The 21,434-nt window shown below is 43.1% G+C and overlaps 1 protein-coding gene across 3 annotated transcripts; it reads right to left on the bottom strand.

The window, feature by feature from the left end:
- Positions 1–3,558: 3,558 nt before the first annotated feature.
- On the bottom strand, positions 3,559–20,109 carry baz2a (bromodomain adjacent to zinc finger domain, 2A). 3 transcript variants are annotated; one of them, XM_085392938.1, is made up of 30 exons: positions 19,932–20,109; positions 18,552–18,675; positions 16,479–17,372; positions 13,819–15,924; positions 13,376–13,651; positions 12,960–13,289; positions 12,820–12,880; positions 12,314–12,422; positions 12,062–12,163; positions 11,710–11,932; positions 11,550–11,611; positions 11,391–11,456; positions 10,878–11,270; positions 10,525–10,779; positions 10,214–10,428; positions 10,049–10,123; positions 9,787–9,961; positions 9,644–9,706; positions 9,414–9,558; positions 8,686–9,320; positions 8,259–8,601; positions 7,926–8,081; positions 7,682–7,842; positions 7,288–7,353; positions 6,901–7,184; positions 6,660–6,795; positions 6,388–6,534; positions 6,046–6,275; positions 5,779–5,922; positions 3,559–5,499 (listed from the first exon to the last, which is right to left on the bottom strand). In XM_085392938.1, the coding sequence occupies exons 2-30, from the start codon at positions 18,673–18,675 to the stop codon at positions 5,340–5,342; spliced, it is 8,136 nt and encodes a 2,711-aa protein (XP_085249064.1). In that variant the 5' UTR covers positions 19,932–20,109; the 3' UTR covers positions 3,559–5,339. The 3 variants fall into 3 exon arrangements, with proteins under 3 accessions (XP_085249064.1, XP_085249066.1, XP_085249065.1); XM_085392940.1 differs by having other exon boundaries at positions 20,040–20,100; XM_085392939.1 differs by lacking the exon at positions 19,932–20,109 and adding an exon at positions 19,588–19,818.
- Between the last annotated feature and the right edge of the window lie 1,325 nt (positions 20,110–21,434).

Raw genomic sequence — 21,434 nt, 5'->3', positions numbered from 1 at the left:
GATTCACAGCAGAGTGAAAGTTTTGCAGGAAAGTATTAAATATTTATCAATAAATTATTAAAAACGAATCATTCAGTTTTGAAAATTAGTTTAATCATAAAGTAAAATACTGTTCATTTTTAGTTCTCCAAACTTTAATGACACTATAAAGTGAATGTGAAAGGTTGAAACCATTCAATGAAAAAAAAAATTATATATTATAAACAGTATGAGAAATAAATCATAAATTTGTGACCACTTTCTTTTTTTTTTTGTCATGTATTGATTTATGGACAATATTAATGTAATGTTGACCTGCAGACTAGGCAGGCCACAAATTCACAGAGTTATGGGATCAAAAGCCGAATCCTCTGGCACAGATATTTAACTGATGATTCCCAACCCCTCTAGTGCCAGGAAATGTTTTTAATCCCATAGGCTGTGGGTTTTCCAAAAAGCCTGTAAGCAAATCTATTCGCTGGTTTATTAGTTGGTTTGTTTTGCTCACAGGCAAATTGTGAATCCCACCTGAAAGCACGACCTGCTTCCTTACTCAGAGCTGCAGCTTTCTAAATAAACTTCATGTTGCATCATGTAAGACTTGAAACTAACTCCTGAGACCTAAAAAGACATTGTTAAGGTATTTACTAAGGATATGGACAACAGAAATGAAAGGCTGTTTTATCTGTAAAAATTACTTTTATACAACCAGACTTCTTTTTGTAACCAGAGTTGCCCCCTGCTGGCCATTTGAGGAACTCACTTGGCTACACCTTTCACACCTGAAACCTATATCTAGCTTATAAATTTAAATATTTGTGTGTTTTATATTTATCTTGAAAGTAAAAACACTGACATCATTATTATGTGTTTATGATAATTAGAAAAGAGCCATTTCTGTTACGATGACCATGGTACCATTGTCACTGTCACCATCTCAGCATGCTAACATTAGCGCTCCTTTTACAAAGCACATTTTAAAAGGGCTGGCTGGTATGGCTGTTTCCTTATTAAATTACATTTGTGCAACAGCATGACAGATACATTCAACAGTGGAAAAATTACCACAGGATAAAGTTGTTTTTGTTCCTGCTTTCTCCTGTTGGATGACCTGCGTTAGCGTGTTCTGAGCACCTGAAAAACAGACGTTCAGCCTTTATATCAGTTATAGAAAGAGCCAATTAGTGACAAGAGCACCAAGAAAACACCAAAACCTTAGGCTGTTGGTGTATGTACTGCATTTGTTCAGTGGATAAATATGTGATAAAAGCTTTTCCTCCTGGAAGGAAATTTGGGTTTCAACAGGCTCCAATGTGAAGCAGAGGGACTCTTTCCATCTTATGCAGCAGCATACTTACAGGTTAAAGGTGCAAACAAATGCCTGCTGTTTTGTTGACACTTTACCCAAAGATCTCAGATTTGATGTCGGCAGGCTCAGGGTTTTTTCCCCCTTCTCTACATACTACTTGTGAGGTACCGCTCTGATCACCATGGGGACAAACCCTTTCATGATGCTGTTGCCATAGAACCTATTGAGATGCTGCGTCTATGCACTCTTTTCATTTTCGCTCTTTGATATGAAACACACACCAAAGCAGACAGAATTCTTTGGTTTACGTCAAAACTCAGATTAATCACCTCTCTGACGCTTGTTTTCTTTCTTTCTTTCTTTTTCTAACATGTTATTTTTTTTTAGTTGTTTTTCATTTAGAGTATCTAAATGTTTGGAGTCCAATCTGATTTTCCTGATACCTCCAAGCATCAAAAGCCTTCAAATCTAGCAGAGTGAGTCCAGAATGAACTGGTTGGGCAGGTGGGGAGGAGGACTGCTGGTGTGCCCCATTATGTTGTGGATTACCCCCTCCTCCCTACAGCAACTGTGTAACTGTTATCCCCCCTTTTGTGGGGATAAGCCCAAATTTGTGGAGCAGGACGGGCGGAGGGCGCACTGGAACCCGCTGGCGTGGGGAGTTTTCAACCCCCCGCCCATACTGCTGACACTGAGACAATTTCACATACACACCCGCATATACACGCTCATACAAAGTGCAAGCTAAGGGATTTGGGAGTGAGGGGTAATGGGAAGAGATGCTCTAGGAGACACGATATACACATTTTTACATTTTAACTTTACCACACACATATTTTTGTCTTTAGATGCTTCCCAGATGAAAGTGTAGAATATCAATCTTTGCAAGCAAGTGTTCACTGAACTCGGATCTTTTCTATTGCAGAGCAGCTGGGCCTGATGGCAGGATGTTTTCAACAGCATGTGCTTCAGACAGGACTCTCCAGGGAGCTGCACAGTCCTGCAAGAAAACACTTCGCCACACTTCGGCGGTTTCAAGCCCTTCTTCACTCTTATATTGCATGTGCTCCTTGTATGTACACACAAAAGAGAGCAGGATTTACGCTTTTTTTCCCCTGTTTGTTTGGCTAATCCCCAATATTTAAGTAATCCTGATATGGGCAAACCTTTCAGCACACTCTCAAAGAAATTAGAAACACTGGTGTCAAAGTTACAGTTAAAGTAACTAAAGTGGTGATACAGAAATGTTTTGATTCCACCAAAAACATACCACATATTTCAAATATGAAACCTTCAACTGTGTGCTGATGTGCGGTTCAGTGTGTGGTATCAGGAAATCTACAAGGAAATAAATCCATCCAGCGTTTATATTATCTGCTTAGCTTTCTGTGAATGGTTGAGTCAGAGGGGAAGCAGTTGTTTGGCATTAAAGGTTATTTATATGCATTCAGGAGTGTAGAGATGGTCAAGATGACCTGCTGAAGTTCAAAATGAGCATTGAATTTGGAAGATGCGCAATTTAAGCGATCTTATGGTTTTTAGTACAAGATGATCCGAGTACGTCTGAGATTTACAGAGAATTGTCTACAACGGAGAGAATATCCAGCGAGCGGCAGTTCTCCGGGTGAAAATGTCTTGGTGATGTCAGTGGAGAATGCCAGACTGCTTGCTTTAACGTTTAACGAAAAATGTTTTTTGGTTGGATGAGTCTCAGTTTTCGCTGCAACATTCGGATGGTATCATCATGTCAACATGGAGCAAAATCTCTTTCGTTCTGAAGTCAAAGCGGGTACAACCCAAAAGCAGCGCTTTCCCCAAGTATTACAGCAAAGATATTCAGCAACGGTTTGAAAAATATGAAGATTACAATTTAAAAATGTATTTTCAATCGAACATTAGCAGGATTTACTAGAACTAACCCAAACCAGCAACCCACGTTTGAAACCACAGGTCATCCCTGAAGGATCGTTGTCCACAGAGATGTTTTGTCAGGATGAGAGTTTACAAGATGGATGGTTTTAAGATTGGAGCTGTATACCCAACTGCTCGAGTAGAACATATAATAGTTTTTCTATTGAACTTTGCAAGCAGAACCTTTAAAACTTTCAGTTAAATAGCCAGTTACTAGGTAGTTTTTCCAGATTAGGATAAAACTGAAGCACCTGAAGGAAATCGAACAACTGCGGAGTGGGAGACGGACAGAGAAGAGATGCAAGCATCCAGATATAAAGCTCCGTGGAGAAAGGGCAAAACAGAAATACAGAAATAAGTACTTTCTACTAGATGTGGTTCTTTATTCAACTCACAGTACATTCTACAGATGCACACGTGTTACATCACCTTAATACAACAGAGTCTTGTAATACCTCCTCTTAAAAATGATGAATTGGTCCTAAAAATATAAAGGAACAAATTTAAAGTCACCAAAACTGTACATTATTAAAAAGTCACTTAACACCACATTTGGTTTTTGTCCTTTTTTTTGTTGTTTTTTGAAAAAAAAAAACAAAAAAACCCCACTGTCCCTTTAAGTGTAATAGGGAACATCCACGTTTATTTCCTATCAGCGGTGTTGAGTTCAGTGTAAGAAACAAGTTTAAATAAAACCCAGACTGTGGAGTCATCCTGTCGCCTTCATAGCACACCAACCATGCCGTGCAACATTGTACATTGGCCCATGTACAGCACAAAAAATATGTATCAATAAAAGGAATGTAAGGTTGAAACCCAGGCAGCACTGTGCCCAGCACTTCATCGTCAGCTCCTTTGCAATTCTAGTCTTTAAAAAGAGAGGATTTTAGCCTACTGTAGCCTTTCAGAGGTGTTCGTGTGGTCAGACGAGCTACAGAAAAACGTGTGTGTGTGAGAGAACTGCAGGTCTGAAGCTTTAATACACTCCTGTCAATCTTGATTACAGTGTAAAAGCAAACTTTCATTGTGTGTTCTCGCAAACGGACTATTTAATAAGTGCTAAAAATTACAGTGCCATCCTTTTGGTTGCACACAGTCAGAGACACAGATCAGGTGTAGCTAGCTGAATATTTACTCTTATCAGACAGGAAAGTGAAATAAATAGTCTACGACTGACCGACCAACACTAAAAATCCTCCAGTTCCGGAAACCAGTGTCTTTCACACAGCAGCAGGAGATGGGTGTGTGTCTGTGTGTTTGTGTGGGACTGTGTGCATGTTTGTGTGTGGTGGTGGAAAAGTGTTTCACGTGTGCGTGCAAGACTTTAAGTGGAGGTTATACAACGTCTACTCATGACAGTCCAGAAACAGATTCCTTTTAGTTTAACTGGCCTTTTCATAAATCATCTAGACATCTCTATAAGGTAATCTGTACACATTCACTACAAGCTATTGCTATTAAATAATCCCAGCTATTGTAATCTTTATATATATTTATATATAGAATATATAATAAAAATATATTGAGCAAAAAAATTACTTCTAGGCATAAGACCACGTTACATTACATTTCCAATGAACAGGTAAGAAATGGCCCAAGCTCTGAAGAGTTTCGATACGTTTAGTCATTGAGTGGTGGCTAAGCAGGTCCAGTATCCAGCATGATGGCTGCAATAGTGTGATCGGTCCCTGACCTTCAGGGTGAGTCTGAGGGCCAAAATACTCAGGGCCTGAGACCGCGTCATCAACCCACAGCGGGGCTTGACCAAAGGCCTTGCTACGACATGGGGCTCACGTGAAAGGACATGACAGGAGAACGCTAACAAAAATGAGGTGCTGAGGTGAAGATGCGGAGACACGGAACAATGGAAGGTGAACAGAGACTCGTTCTCGCTATCTGCGATGGGGAATGGGTACAAGTTCAACCCAGTTCAGCTTTGGGCCCTTAGAAAAAGGTTAGGCCGGTAGAGGAAACAATAACAGACAAATAGCCAAAATCTATACATATATACCTTTACAGAGAATACACATAGCTGGAAGAAACTCCAGACAGTCTTAGCAGTAATGGAGAGTGTGTGACTGGGACGGTGAAAGCACCAACAGTCTACAGCCCCACCATCAGCGGGGATCGTCGTAGGCTCCTATTTCTCCTTATTTGAGTAGAACTCCGCCCAGCGGCTCTCAAAGAAACGCCTCATCGAATGTCCTGCCATTCCCACCTCTGACGTGTCTTCATTGAAGAGCTCACAGTTGTTGAAGACCAACTGAGCATCTGCTGCAAATTCCTCGCAGCTGAGGTACCTGAGATGAGGATAAACAGGCAGAGAAGCTTAGAACAAGGGACAAATGACTGGCAGGGATTAAAAATGTCTGAAAAATCCAAATCATTGAACTGTATAAAGTAAGAGCAGTTGATCTAACATCATTGTGATCTAAAGACTCTTGTGCTTTTCCATTCAGTTCTCATATAAGAGAGCGAGAGAGAGAAAGACTACCCCCCCTCCCCCCCCTCCCCACTGCAATGCAGTGAACCCTACGCTTCTTTGCATTAATGAGACGTGCAGCATAATCAGCACTTACCCTCCTTGTAACAGTCTTTCTCTCATGGTGAGGAAGTCCATGGGGTTCTTGATGATTCGGCGGTAACCTGGCACCAGTCGGGGATTGACAGGTTCAAGGAATGGCCAGGCGTCTGCATGAGCCTCCATCTCCATTAGAATGATCCTGGCAGGAATTTTTTTTAAGAGTATTAACACGAATCCCCCGCAATGTAGCTGTCAAAACATCTCAGAAGACTTTAAAATCATATCATGCAGAGCTGGTGCACTCATGGCAGGTGGGACTCACTCGCAGAAGGTGAGGTCGGGTTGGTTGCGTGTTGTCATGCGGCGCCGTTTAGCGCTGCTTCCTTCTCCGGAGTGACGAGAAGATGAGGGAGGTGTCGTCACGTCTTTGTGCCGTGTCGTCATTCCGCCACTGCGTCGTGTTGTCACCTCGTCCTCGGAGCTGTCGTCTTCGTAACGTCTCTTCTTCACCCTGGTGCGCTTTTTGGACAAGCGCAGTGAATCGTCTTCATCCTACAAAAAAGGAGAATATTTCTTAAAACGAAGCAATTTCAGGGATACGATCTTAAGATTGAAAAACGGCTCAAAGTGTTATGACGTCAAGAGTGAGAAGAGGAGTTCTCACCTTAGCGACACAAGTGGGACAAAACCAGTCTCCCTCTGGAATCTGGGTGATTTTAGGCCGCAAGCAGTACATGTGGCAGCCACGATCGCAGCCGTCGCACAGCAGCAGGCACTCATCATTGTCTCCCTTCTTGCAAACTTGGCAGATCTTTAAAAAAAAAAGAAAAAGAAAGAAAAGAGAGAAGCATTTATCCCATAAAGGTTAGAAACCTTAGGAGTTTGAGAAGAATTTAGTGAAATTAAGTCCAACCAGGCATTTCTAAGATTTCTTACCACTTTAGTCACAGATCTCTCCCAAGCAATGGCCTTTTCCAACTGAAGTAAACACAGACACAGCTGGGGAGCACTACGGCAGCGGTCTAAAGCCTGACGCCATGTCCGCAGTCGAGACGTGATTTCACTTTCCAGACTGGAACAGAAGAAAATTAGTTAACCCCAAAAAAAGAAAAAAAAAAGTGTACCATATGAAATGTAGGATTCATTTATCCCATTTAGTCCAGGTTGTTTTTCTCACCTGATGACATCCATGGGATGCTCCTCTCCAGGTGTGGGAGTGAGAGGAGCGAGGCGCATCACTTCTGCGGGGTTCCAGAGCGGCTCCTTCAGGTAGCGTCTCTCGATGTTTCGCTCGAGGTTGGCTAGCCGCAGCACGCCCAGGTCCAGCGGGTGTGTGGCGATTCGCGGCAAGCCAGACCACTCCTTCTTGGTTCGCACGATCCAGTCGTCACGTGGGTCAGCGTCATGTTCGTAGTATTGGAGGTCATCGCGTGTGGAGTCTGGATCTGGGATTGTGTAGGGCTTAAAGGAGACAGAGATAGGAGGAATTTAAGTATCAGTGACTGACTTTAACACACATCGGGTTTCAACAGAGGAAATGTGTTATCAGTGTTTTAAGGTTTACCTGAAATTCGGCCATTGGTGCGTCTGTGGTTGTTTCAGCATCGGTCATAGCGCTCTGAGGAAGTGCCTTGAAAAAACAAAATAAAATAAGTTTTACTACAAAAAATTAAAAAAAATCTACATGCACATTTGTTGTAACTTAGATACTTTTCTTGTTGCCATTTAAAGTTTACGCATATTCAAACCTAAAGCTGCATCCTGGAGCATTGTATGAATTCTTTGACAGCAGAGACACACACAAAGCAGGGATATCGAGGTCTGCAGAGGATATGAACTTCTTGTGCAAACATTTCCTGCTTTTATTTTCTTTAAATCACATTAATTCACTCCTGTTAAAGCTTTAAGAATACAGAGTGGTTCTGTTTTATTGTGTGGTTTTAGTTGTGATTTTCTACCTTCAAATGGAGGTCAGCAGCAATAACCCGCTGTTCCAGGTCCTCCACCCACTGTAGTGCGCTGATGTCTGTCTCCACTGTTTTCTCCTGCACTTGCCAGGGCTGCTGCAGAGCCTCTAGCAGAGCATCCTTCTCTTCTACCTTCAACTCAAAGATTGGGTCTAATTGGATGAGAAAATCTTAATGAGAACAAATATGGCACAATTATGGGAAAGCTCATAATGATCCAGTTAACAACATTCACCGTTAATCGGTTTGGTGCATATCTCGGCCAAGCTCTCCATGTGTTTGGCTAAATGCTTATGGAGCACCTTCTCCCTGATGCCTCTTGGATGGAGGGACTGCAAGGTGATAAACAGTTCCTCTGGGGTCTTGATCCACCACCAGCCACGCACCATTGCTGGAGGGGGGAAAGAAAAAGAAGCAAAATTAAACACATTAAACAAGTGAAAAAAGAAACCAAAAACACAGGAAGAGTATGTCACCCCAGAAAACAGTGAAGGCCACAGAAATCTTCATGCATATTTATGGAATTCAAATAATTTCTGAGGTAAAACTGATACATTTCAGTACTTACATGCTGGGATAGGCTTGACCACTAGCTGTGTGAAGTACTGCTGTTCAAGCTCCTGGAAAACTGAGTTTGGTGGGCGGCCGCGGCGTTTTGCTGCAGCTCCACGGGGCCCTCTGCGGGCAGGACTGCTCCCTCTGCTGCCTCTCCTTCGCCTGCGAGCTGGTCTGGCAGGTGTGGCAGGAGTGGATGGAGCTGGAGGATTGGGAGTTGGAAGGAGCTGAGGGTTTGTTGGTGGAGAACTGGCTGGGACAGCACAACCAGGGCCTGTAGGTGGAATGTCCTGTAGTGCTGGTGGTGCTGGAACCACAGGGTCAGCAGGAGGTAGGCAAGGCAAAAGTGGGTCCGGCTAAGAAGGAGGAGATTATTGATTTTTACATTATACAGACTGTGCATTGTTGTAATATTTACTATCATCATTCTGGTGGCTAACCTGCACGAGTGGAGCAGTAAGTGCAGACAGAGCACTCGGGATCTGCGGGAGAAGTTTGGGGGGTGAGCTGGGTGAAGTGGGCGTCTGGAGCTCAGTCAGAGAGTTATCATCACACGGTTGTTTGGGGAGCAGGTTGAACCACTGTCCTTGCTTCTCTGCCAGCTCTTTAACACTCTCCTCCGGTCGATTACCCTCTGGAGCTTCCCCTGCTGATGAGCATGTGCCATTCATCACTGCTTCCTGTGATTGGCTGAGCCAGCTCTGGAAAGCCGCTTGTGTGAGGTCTTGTGTCCCGCTATTTGGTGATCCTGGCCCTTCCTCACTCCGGGACCTGACGCTACTTCTACGCCGGCGGCGGATTTTTGCTGTGCGGAGGTGAAGCTCAACTTCAGGTTTGATTTTCCGGGGACGTCCGCGTCCTCTCGGCCTGCTCATGAGGGATGCAGTGCCCGGGAGGGGATCCTCCTCCTCCGCAGAGAAGGTCTGGGCCTGGCCTGGGGTCGCAGAAGTCGGAGAGGAAGGCAGAGTAGGAGGAGGAGTGGTTGGCAAGGGAGCTTCCTCAACTTTGGGCTCCTTTTTGGGCTCTTTTTTAAGGAAGGTGACAGGCACCTCCGCTATAAGGACTTCTCCAGAAGCTACAAGATAGAACAGTAAGGAAATGCTGAAGTAACGACAGACAAGTCAACGGTTTATAAAGCATAAATATTCGAGTTTAGACTCAGACTTACTCAGCAGCTCTTCAGGGCCCTCGACGAGAACTCCTCCAAGGTGAGGTAGGGCCAAATATCTGCGCCGGTAACGGTCCTGCCCCAGCAGTATAGCCCGCATGGAATGAGATGACTGTAGCAGCTTTTTACGGAAAAACGCTTGGCGCTGTGGAGGATTAAGAGCAAAGGAATATTTAATATTAAGCAACAAACATGTATACAGCACTGTGCCTGTGTCATATCAGCTTTACCTTAGTTAGCTTATCTATCTGCCTTTCAAGCTCTGGAATGCTAGCATTGGTAGGGCTCTCGCTCTGCAGCAAAGAAGGAGTTCAATTAGTCTCAAGTGCATGCATGATCGTGCTGTAGTTAAAACAGTAGAGCTGAAACATACATCACTGAGTTTGGGTTCTTCTTTGCGTGCACGGCGGTTCCCTCTCTCAAGGATTACACCACTCTCCTCCAGGCTGAGGTTCTCCTCCTCAGCTACTCTTGCACTACGCCTCCTCTCCTCAAAACACAGCTCTTCCTCTGAGCGTCCTGTACGACGTGATAGCGCCGCCTTCAGCCTGGCAGGAGGAAAACAAGTCCAACATTTAATACTGCTTGGATAAGTAGCAGAACTGAAAATAAGCGTTTAAGAACATTGATCTTACTTTCGGAGTTTCCCCTCAATGATCCACTTGTTCTTCCTGTAGGTTGTCATATTCTCCACTGTGTTGTCAATATCACTGAAATTTAAAACAAACACTGATCTTACTGTTTCTTGAGTAAACTCTCCCTTTAAGCAGTCTTAGAACAAGTAATCATCTTGAACATACTTGATCACAGTGTTACTGCTGTTAAGCTCTTCCACAAGGAAACCCAGGATGGCTGCCTTGGTGTCAGGAGGCAGGGCGTGAAATGGTTTGGTTCTCAGGGTGTTGCACACTTCTGTCTCATAGCCATGAGCTTCCAAAAAAATGCGAAGTACTTCTGAAACTGTGCTGCGGGTCAGCTCCAACTCAACCAGCTTTTCCCCAAGGATCTTTACCGACTGGAGATTAAAGAAAAACTCAGACTAACGGGTTTCCGCCACATACCAAATGGGGTTACATTAATAAGCAGAATGCTTGAAGTGTATCACACACACCTGATAATACGATGGTAGGCCTGGATCATGTAGTGCAGCCTCCACCAGCTTTAGCAGTAGATCCTGCAGCTCTCCTTGGCTGTCACCCAGGCCCAGGAGGCCTTCCTGCAGGGTAGCAAGGCTGGGGATGTCCTTGGGTATGTTGAGACCGATCACCTTTCCATACGCGTGTAAGAACTCTACCACAGCCAGACAGTGTGCAAAAGCTGTTCCAGAAAGCACCACACCAGGAATACGGGACAGCTCCGGGAGGGGCTATTGGAAACAAAGTTCAAAGGTCACAAAACATCAGTTTTTACATCAAAATTAAAAAAAAAAACATTTTCTAAAAAGGGGGTTAAATTAAAACTCACTTTGTGATCAGTGAGACACATATCCTCTGTGGGCTTCTTCAGCTCTTCGGCTATCAACTGCTGCCTCTTCCGCTCCTCCATCCGTCGCTGGGCCTGTGCTCTCCGCTCTGCTGCCCTCTTAGCAGCCAGAACAGCCTGAGCTGCAGCCTCTGCCTCCGCCTGAGCTTTAGCCAGGGCCTTGGCTTTACTCCGAGCCCCCAGCACCCTCTTACCCTGGGCCACCCTTTCCGTGTCAGTTTGCTGAACCGGTGGGGTGGGCTCAACCTTAATTGACCTCCTCCGGCCGAGATTCTTAGGCGCTGCAGCAGACTCTGATGCCGGCTGTGAAGCCTGTGGCGCTGATGGGTCAGTTGGTTCAGCCTTTGCCTCTAGGTGCTGGGCCTCTTGCTCGAGCTAAAACAAAAATGAATAAAATAAAATAAAATAAAATAAGAAATAAACACAAAATGATGAAGAGGTGGAGGTGATAAAGATGTGCGTCTGAGGACACGAGTGTTAAGCATTTTTCTTTACCTTTGCTCTCTTTTTTTCATCTCTCATTTTCTTAATCTTTGCATCCTCCCTTCTCTTCATTCTTGCCTAAAAAAACAATAAATAAACGGCACCAACAAAATCAGGATGATAAATGAATAGTGTAACAGATCAGGATTACAATCAACTTGATCTACATACCTTTCTTTTCATTTTCTTTTTGATTTTAGCCAATTTCTCCTTTTCCTCCTCTGTGAGAGCTTCTATTTTTAAAAACAGGGAATTAAAAATTATTTAGTCGCAGTAGAAAGAATGAGTTTATATAATGAGCAAAGACATTACGCACAACTTCTTTACTCACCCTTGGCTTCAAGTCGTTTAAGCAGCTTGGCATCAACCTTGCTAAGGAAATCAATCATCTTCGGTTTAGGAGGTCTACCGGGGCGACGGACCTGTCCTCCCTTTACCCCACGAACCCTGCGAGGTTTTTCTTTATCGGGATTTGGAGGTCGACCACGACGACCAGTGATGGCCATGATCATAGAGGGAACTTCCTCATTAGCCAGAAGGACCCACTTCACACCCTATAAAACACAGAGAAAACAGACTTTCAAAAACAATTTTCCTATATATTTTTTAAGCATTTTTAATACCTAAAGTTTAACTGTTGAGTATTTGAATACTTTATAGTTCTAATGTGAAAATATACAGACCTCGGGAGTTTCTCTCTCTTCGTAGAAGTCTCCAACAGGCATGCGTGGACTGAAGCTGAAGTGTTCTCGCGTGACCACACTGTCTGTGTGTTTCTTCAAGTACTGTGTCATTAAGTAATAAAGACACAGCCGGAGAAGCATGAGACAAAAATCCGAGTTTTAACATAATATAAAACCATAAATGAGAAGACCATGATTTTAAGAGTTTCAAATAACTTTTTAAGAATAATTAAAAAGTTCTGGGAAATTCACCTTGATAATTTCTGGAAACTGTTTCATCCTCCTTCCACAAGGAGTATAGTACCAAGTTTCGCCCTTCATCCGGTTCTCCATTTTCTTCACACGAATCTCTCTCTTCCAACTACAATTAAAACAGCGTTGATCATTACAGTCTTGTCATACCTTTTTCCAACTAATTTAAGGATATTTTTGTAAACAACAAATATGAATTTATCATCCTTCCAGATATACGTCTGGTTTAGTTTGTTTACATCTAGGTTTCCATGGTATCACATTTGGCTAGCAAGGACAAAACCTCACTGAAAAATTGACATTGTTAATGAAGACGTTTTTATAATAATTTAACTTGACATCAGTTATTAAAGCTTCAGCAAAGATAAGCGTGCTCACTAAATCCAAATAGCGCTTCTGTCATGTGAATATTTGACTGTGTTGACTTAGAATGTTTTTTTATATGACGAGTTCTGACTGAATTTGTGTCATGTAAAAGCTCAATAAACAGTAAAAGGAAACTTTACCCGTGCAGCAGAGGGAACTGGACCTGCTCCTCTGTTGCCACTCTTCGTCTGCCAGATTCACCTGTTCCAACAAACCAAAGGTTTACCATCAAACTCTTAAACAGTGACATCTTCTTTCAACAAAATGGCCTTTTCATTACCTGCAGTGGAGCTGTCGTCGTTTTCATCAGCATCATCACCAGCTGTTTCTGCATCTTGTTTCTTCACCCTTTTCATCTTCTTGGCTTTCTCGACTGTTGGGCTGATAGATGAAGCGTTGGCCAAAACAGCGTCAATCGTGGCTGTTATTGGATCAACCTCTTCTGTGGAAGGCCCAGCCTCCCCAGATGTTTCGTGCGCATCAACCTTTAGAGACTTCTTTCTCTTTCTGCCCTTAGCTGGCTCCACATTAGTCCCTTCCTGTTCGTTAGACTTCATTTTCTCCACCTTTGGGGTTCGACCCCGAGGCTTCGGCTGGACCTCCTCTGGAGCTGAACACAAAAGAGAAAAAAAATATTGTAAGGTAAAATCTAATACTATTAGAATAGCACTCTGCTGGAAGTCGACTGTTAAATACCTGCAGGTTTAATCCATATTGCCTTAGTAGTTCGAGGTTTGCGTGGTTTCCCTGGGGTTTTCAGATTTCCTCCGGCAGCTGGCAAAGTCTGATCAGTAACTTGTTGGAGTGGGTGTACAGCAGGGCTCTGTGCTGGGGTACTGAAGGCGATGAAGTTCTCATCTCTCATCTTGAAACTTGGTGGTGTCATTGTGTCATCAGCAGCGATTTTAGTATTAATGCCTCCAGATGAGTCTGGTGTATCATGTCCTCTGGGATCCCAGCCTGCTTCAGGTCCTGAGAATGAACAGAGCTCAAGACTAAGTAAGTGATGTTAGGCGTACAGTTCCAACAGAGAAAAGAATATTCTGATAAAGAATAATACTCTATTATTTAAACTGACAACTTCTTCCTGTCAAATGATGCCATACTAGTTTTAATGATCAGAAAAGAAATAACTGTACCTTGCTGAGATGACACAAACAAGTGTGTGTTGGACACATCACTCAAATCAACAGGAGGCTCTTCAGTCTGAGAGGTGTTGTCTAGAGAAGACTCCATCACTGATTCTCCTGTAATTTCGCAGCCGTTCCTGGTTTCTTCTGCTTCTGAGGTCTCTCCTTCCCTGGTGGAGTCTAATGTGTTGTCTCTGGAGTCTTCCACAGAAAAGCTGCTATCTACAGAGTTGTCAAATATACTAGATGGCTCCTCTTCTGCGCAGGAAGTGTTGTCAAACTGAGAATTGCCCTTTCTCACGTGAAAGCTGTTGTCAAAGTGAGTCGAGTCCTCTATCCATGAGCTATCACCGCCTAAAAGAGAGGTCTTTTCTAAAGTAGAGTCGACACTGATTCCAGAGGGGGTGTTGCAGGTTGAATTGCCGTCATACTGAGAGGCCGGATGCGAAGAGTTTGCAAAGCTTGTCCTGCTAAGGTATGGAGACTTTCTGAGAGGAGCTTGGTCTATCGTGCAGTCCTCTGCTGCCCAGACATCACTTGGCATGTGGTGATTTTCAGAATCTGTTTGCCCATTCTTGGGCTTTTGATCAGGAGCGAGTGTGGTTTGTAAAGTTTTCCCAGGAAGCTCAGAGAGGGATTTGGGTGGCTGACTTTCAGATTTATGACTCTCAGGTGCTTCCAGCTGTGGCATCCTTACCAGGCCTGAATCAAGCAAAGGGAGGTGTTCCTCTGCGTTTTCATTTCTTTTATCAGCTAGTGCTTTCCTGTCCTCACAATGGCCATGGTGCTCAGACTTGGAAGGTGACTGCTTTAGCACACGAGGAGGAGCGGTGTTAGGAGGATGTCGCTCAAGGTCAGAACTTTGGACCACTCCAGAAGATGTACCCGTTACAGGAGGCACAGACACCAAGGCAGGAGGGCTGGGTAGGGGTGCAGTCCTGGAGGCTTGAGTGGTTAGAAGAGGTAGGGTAGACAGAGGTCTCACTGTAGGACTTACATGGTCAGTGATCGAGGGCAAATTCATGCCCCCTGGTGGTGATGAAGCAATGGAAAGACCCAAATCAACAGCTTGAGGAGTGTATTTCTGACCCTGCAGTGTGAATGCTGGTTCACTGCCAACTAGAGGAGTTTTTTCCACTGAAGAGGGTGATGCAGATGGCAATGAGCAAGGGCCAGGTGGTGTCAAGGTTGAAGGTCCCAATAAAGACATCTGAGATGGAGCTAAACCGCCAGATGAGGAATTTGCAGCCACAGAGTCAGAAATCAGTTTTGGGGGTCCAGGCTTTTCATGTTGACCTCCAGATGCATCAGAGAAACGTGGTGGCATCAAAGGTGGCTTAGATTCTTGAACCATTTGCCTCTCAACCAACAAGCTGGGTTCAGAGTAAGTAGATGCAGACACTATGGAAGGAGGCAACTGTTGTACAGGAAGTCCAGAAACAGTTGCAGGCTTTTGATGAAATGCAGACTCCAATGATGAAGAGACTGAAGAAACTGCTGCAGGTCTAGACAAACTATCAGTCGAAGCAAGAGGTGTAGACAGCTTTGAAGGTGATACAGGAAGCGATGAGGTGGATGAAGACCCCACTAACAGATGCTTGAATCCTGCAGGTGATATATCACTCATGCCAGGAGGGGGAGGCCTGAGGCCTTGAACCATCAGGGGAGGAGAAGAGAGCCTGGGAGCAGCTGTTGGAGATGGGGCAAAGGATACACTGGGAGGTGTTGATATTTGTGGTGAAGTAGATTCTACATCAGGAGACGAAATTATAGTGGGTCCAGCCTCAGATGTAGGAGATCCAGAGAAAGCAGGAGCTGCAGACACCTGAGGTGGTGTTGAGGACTTGGTTAAAGAAACAGATGTATTTGCTGTAGCCACAGAGAGCTGCGACTGAGGAGGTGGGTTAACAGCTGGATCTCTGACTGGGGAAGACATTTCTGGGCGCTGAGCTGCTGGCTGTTCCGAAAGCTGACGATAATCACTCGGAGGACCCACATGAGCAGCAGGAGGTTTGGATTGGTGACTATCAGTCTTGGGTAGCCTCTGGGCAACAGGTGACCTATCACTGCCGTTGTAGCTTGTGTCTACCTCCCTGACAGTTTCCCTCGTATGCCCTAAAATAAGGAGGGAAAAAAAACATAGCAAAACTGTTAATATAATGCGAGATTGTTGTACACTGAAACACATGGTTTTTATTCTCATACTAAACATAGATAGTGAAAATAAAAAAATAAAAATAATTTCGACTGATCAGACATTAAACATAGTCAAACATTGGCACCTGCTGGTTAAATAATGGCACTGTCCCCAATAATAAATAATGTCAACGAGTGACGTAATACTGAACACTGTATTAACTAAGACTGGAAATATTTTCTGTTTTATTATGAATTAAACACTTGATGATTTATTTATCCTTTTCCAGGAATTAAAAGGTGACTCATTAAATTGCAATATTTTGTCTAAATACATTTGGCTTTCTGATTACCAGGACAAAACATCAGCTGTTTCTGTTGGTCAAGTAATCAATTCACATTTAACAACTAACACAGTCTATCACAGTTATTTGTATCACTCAAAAGCTGGCATTAAAATGAGGAAATAGACTATACACAGATTGATTAAATTGATTGAAACTGCAAAAAACAAAAATATATTTAAGGGTCACCTTGCATTGGAGAGGACATCCCCACATTGCTAGAGTGGGGGCTCCGTTCCCTGCTGTGGCCCTTTGGAGATCCACTATCCTGCACAGCTGATGGTGACATCATTTGTGCCGAGGACATCCCCACGGGCAGAGGGCTGCCAGTGCTCCCTCTGCCTAAGCTGTGGTGCTGAGGGCTGCCACGTGGAGGAGTGAAATTCTGAGAAGCTGGAGGCATCATCTGAGCCTGGGCTTGTGGCTGAGTTTGCTGTTGTGGTGGCGGCTGCTGCTGCTGGGGTGATGACAGGGACGGGTGCTGATGCTGGTAATACGGCATCCCATTCGGCATCATGCCGTAATGCTGTGGTTGCTGGTGCTGCTGGTGGCGGTGGTGTGGGAGAGGCTGGGAGGAATGGAAGTGTTGTTGTGATGCCTGATGAGGGGTTGCCTGTAAGGACTGCTGCTGGTGATGCTGTGGTGGTGTAATCCCAGGATGTGCTTGACTCTGGTAGGTCCCATACATGCCATGGGAATTATAACTCATCTGCTGGGTGCCAGGGTTACTCCTGTTCCAGTACTGGTTCCCCGTGAGAGGCATGTTCGCTGGGCCTGAAACAGGGGCCTGATGGGAGCTTTCTATCCCCCCATTCAGCTGGTACTGTCCATGACCCTGGAACTGATGCTGTGACTGAGGCTGAACCATCCCAGGTGTAGACTGCTTCTGATGCATCCCATGCGCAGGAGAGTTGCTCACAGCTGGGCCATACTGAGGGTGCCCTCCCCACAAGTAGTCATAGCCCACGCTGCTCTGGTGGTGGTTGCTCAAGTGTGGATAAGGGGCCGATGGTGGGTGGGAACCAGGGACACTGGATCCGAGTACAGTAGTGACGCCATTCACATTCATTTCGCCATTCATATCTGTTAGTAAGAAATACAAGTTGAAAAAAAAGCTATAATGGTAAAAATCTGTCTCTGAGTCACTGAGATCTGGGGCCTGTACTGCAAAGCAATTTCAACATACCCAAGACATCATTCCCTTATCTGGTTTCACACTTTGTCAATCAGGCTAAGTGGTCAATATGGTTACCAACTCCATAAATCAAGCCAGGGTTTCCCAATCTAGCTATGACCATGTGCACATTAAAAGGGTGACAATGGCAGCATTTGACCAATCATCCACAAATCTACTGAAGGTAGAGTACTGATGTTACAAAGGAATAAAATTAAAATATTAAAAAAAAACTATAAGGAGTTTTAACACATAATACAGACTGAAAGCAGTGTGTGGGCATGTGAGAGAGGAAAAGGACAGTATTACAATTGTTGTATGAACGTGTGCGGACTTTAAGTGATATAGTCAGTAAGACTGGAAAAGGCCCAGTATGCCAAAAACATCTGGCCTAACTGAAGCAAGAAAGAAAAGCTGGAAAAAATGCTGCGTAAGTTACCAGGCGTTTCAGTATTACAGTTCATTCAATGTCAAGATGTGCCTAAGACACTTCTAGCTTTCTCTTTCAACTGCAGCCCAAGTGATGTCAAGTGTTTTGAGAAGAAGGAAACAGCACACACACAAAAAGTTCAAACCGGTCAGGGTACTTTTTCCTACTTGTAGTTTGTGGAAATGTCATCAGTTTCATGGCTTAGGTGAGCACCGCATAAATATATTAAGGATAATATAACAATAAATATCATTGCAGGAAACAAAAAAACATCAGGAATAATAAAGTCTCACCTGAAGAAAAGGGAAATCTGAGTTTCTTAATTGATGTTCAGCAAATAAAAGCAAAAATTTCAGTTTCTAAAACCTCTAGGTCTTTTCTCCAAAGAAATGCTCTAGTGATGAATTCATATACCTGATGTTGTCTTATCTTGAACATAAACCGCTCTAGCAGGTGAGTTCTGCACTATAAGTTACCACGGTGATATATTCCAAGTTGAACAACAATCCTACCATTGAAAACCCAGGGTTTTAACCCTGTAGTTCTCAGTAAGAACTCAGTAAGCCCCCTAATCCCACTTTATGGTAAAGGCCACAATTTTTTTCTTTTATATATAAACAGTAAGGTTCATTTTATTCTAAGGTGCAGAAATACTCACTCTTCCCCTGCTGAGGAAAACTCATGGAGGACCCGTTAGTATAAAGAGAATCCCCTGAGGAGAGTTTCAGTCCTGAGTTTGCTGAAGAGTGAGTGCCATAGTTGAAATGATTATTTGAATCCATCTGAAAAACATCAAAAATAAATAAATAGTTAATTTATTAAATGTATTCATTCAGTCTGCTACCTAATGTTAGTCTACAGTATGACGTATGGAAGCGGTGCAGGTACTGAGCACGGATTAAATGTGTGAGAATCTGCATGACCAAATGGCTCTCAAACATATTATTTAATTCATTTTCGCTTCTTTTCGTGCACTTTTGAAGGCAGTCGACGCTACGTAATGCGTGCTATTTCTTCCACGAAATGTCTTTCCTCGGTGATTCTGGCAGCTGCGGCTTGTGACAGGCAGCACCATTTCGCTCCAACAACAACCGTCAAAATGTCGCAGCCAGCAACAGCAGATGCCAGGCCCTAGCGAGTGTAATGGACAAACGGGATATTACGATAGAAGCTCATCATTACCGCTGATGAGGCACTGCTGCTGCTAACACGAGCTCAGGCTCTTCAGGTCTACGGTGATAAATGTACGGCCCAGACACAAACAGTCTGAAGACCCGGCGGCCTCAGCTCAATAACAATGGGAGTGATAATATTTCACACCGTGAGGCCTGGATAATTGTTTTCTACGCCACTCTCCGTTTAAAGGCTGTCTGCAATGCATAAATAGCCCTCAGGACACTTGATTTCCTATTTCAGTAAGGCCGTTGCAATAGCAGGCGTTAGCTTGTCGCGCTAGCTGCGCTCTCAAACGAACAAACCCCCATTTCTACCACTTGCGAGTCAACTGAGCTAACCATTGATAACGTTGGATACAAGTTCAACTCTTCAAAAAGCCATTCAGACAGTTTATTTTAACGTGAAATTCCGTGCGAAAACCCACCCCGCTCCAGTTCCAAGGTTATTTAGCTAAATCATCACAAAAGAGCCTAGCTAACATACGCTAGCCACGTAGCTAACTTAATAGCATCCTTTACGTTTATCCAGAGTAAGCGCTGCGATGTTAGCTCATAGCCGGGTAGCAGGTACCATAACCACGCTACGTTGGATCCATGATGCCCATCAGTGATAGAGAGCTCCGCGAACGAAATAAATATCCACCGGTCTGCCGGTAATGACCAACATCAACCCCCTCATCAGGCTCGCTAGTTAACAGATGGAGGCGTGCTCCCCTTTTGTTCACGGGCTAACGTTAGCTAGCAGCCAGATGAAGTTACATTGTTTACGCTGCGAGCACAGACAATTTTCACAGAGCATCACGATCCTCCCACACTTCCACCGTCCAAAGTTTCCCCGATATTTCTCTAAAAGCGTGTCCGACCTTTCAGTCCTCGGGTCCCGAAGGCGCAGGTGTCTCTAAACGTTCTTCTTAACGGATGTGCGGGTGAAGATGGCAAGGCGATAAATAATAAACAACTATTCCCCTAACCTTTGGGTTTTAAATTAGCAAACATGGCTGGTGTGGTCCGGTGCAGCCATGATCACAGAACAGAGCGAACAGGAGCAAATGTCCCAACAATAACTACGTATGCATCCGGTTACATTTGTTCACTAAATTTCACCCAAAAAAAAGTAAATAAATAAAACTAAACAAATAAAAAATAAACAAGGACATTAAACTATAAATACAAATAGATAAAAGCTCAAACTTAGCAATAATAATAATAATAATAACTATTATTATTGATAATTATAATATAGGAATTATTATTATTATTAGTCAATACTAACAATAGTATCTGCTATTACAAGTAAAAGAATTACCAACCAAATGCACGTAAAACATGAAAAATAGTTCCTTTTTATTATGAAGAATTATAATAATTTTATTGCATTATTATTACAGATGTCTAGAATTGAAGCAGCATTAAAGAGACAAAGTTAAAATAATTTACTACGTAATTGCTATGGTTAATTGACATATATTTTATGTTAATTTTGTTATGTTATTGTCTATTTATATATTATTATCATTTGATTATATTTTTTGTTTTTGCAATTCATATTATCTCTATATTGTTCAGATTTAATAATATTAATATATTCCTCTTTTTTACTTGTGTGTGTTGAATAGCAAGGCTTCTGACATATAATCCTTCCACTATGTAAAGGCATCTTTATGATTACTTTAAATGCTTCTAATTCTGATACTTATTGCTTAGTATGATCGCAATTAGTATGTGCTTGTGACATTTATCATGTCTGAAACGTGTTGGAGGAAAATAAAAGTAAGTCAATCAAGCAATAGCTTCATTTAGAGAAGCATAATTGTTATCATTACATCACCATGGTAAATATTATTATTACAATATTATTAACCTTGAGCCTTCCAGTCTTCTTGAGTGGAAAGTTTCACCAGTCATCGTGAAACACTTTCATACATATTTGGCCAGTTATCTTTTAGCTTTATCTCAATCTTTATCTTAATTGACATTCACTTGAAAAACAAAAAAGATTAAAAGATTATTAACTTTCAGCAAAGTAAGTTTTTAGAAGTTTTTTCCTCTCTTGACGTCGTACTTGTACCACAGTTTTTGTTATTGCAGAACTCTTTAGTGGGTTTTAATTCATCATATGACTGCCATGTCTCTCTTTGTCTCTCATAAACGTTCTGTATATGAGAGCCACGCTTTTATTTTAATGCGCTTCAGGGTGAAAACAGGAAACTCATGTTGCTTATTACCGTCACCTTCTGCTGAATGACAATCAGTGAGAAATTCAGGCCCGAAGAGGAAGTATGCTAATATTCTGGGCCGAGGAGCCTGAAGGCTTCAGGGTCATAGCGCCGAAATACACGGGTAAAAGTTACAGTTACCCCAAATCC

This window comes from Rhamphochromis longiceps, linkage group LG20 (assembly GCF_057381845.1).
Source record: "Rhamphochromis longiceps isolate RC_006_pf linkage group LG20, R_longiceps_female_GT1.1, whole genome shotgun sequence".
Lineage (NCBI taxonomy): Eukaryota > Metazoa > Chordata > Actinopteri > Cichliformes > Cichlidae > Rhamphochromis > Rhamphochromis longiceps.
This window is presented reverse-complemented; position numbering and strand designations above follow the sequence as displayed.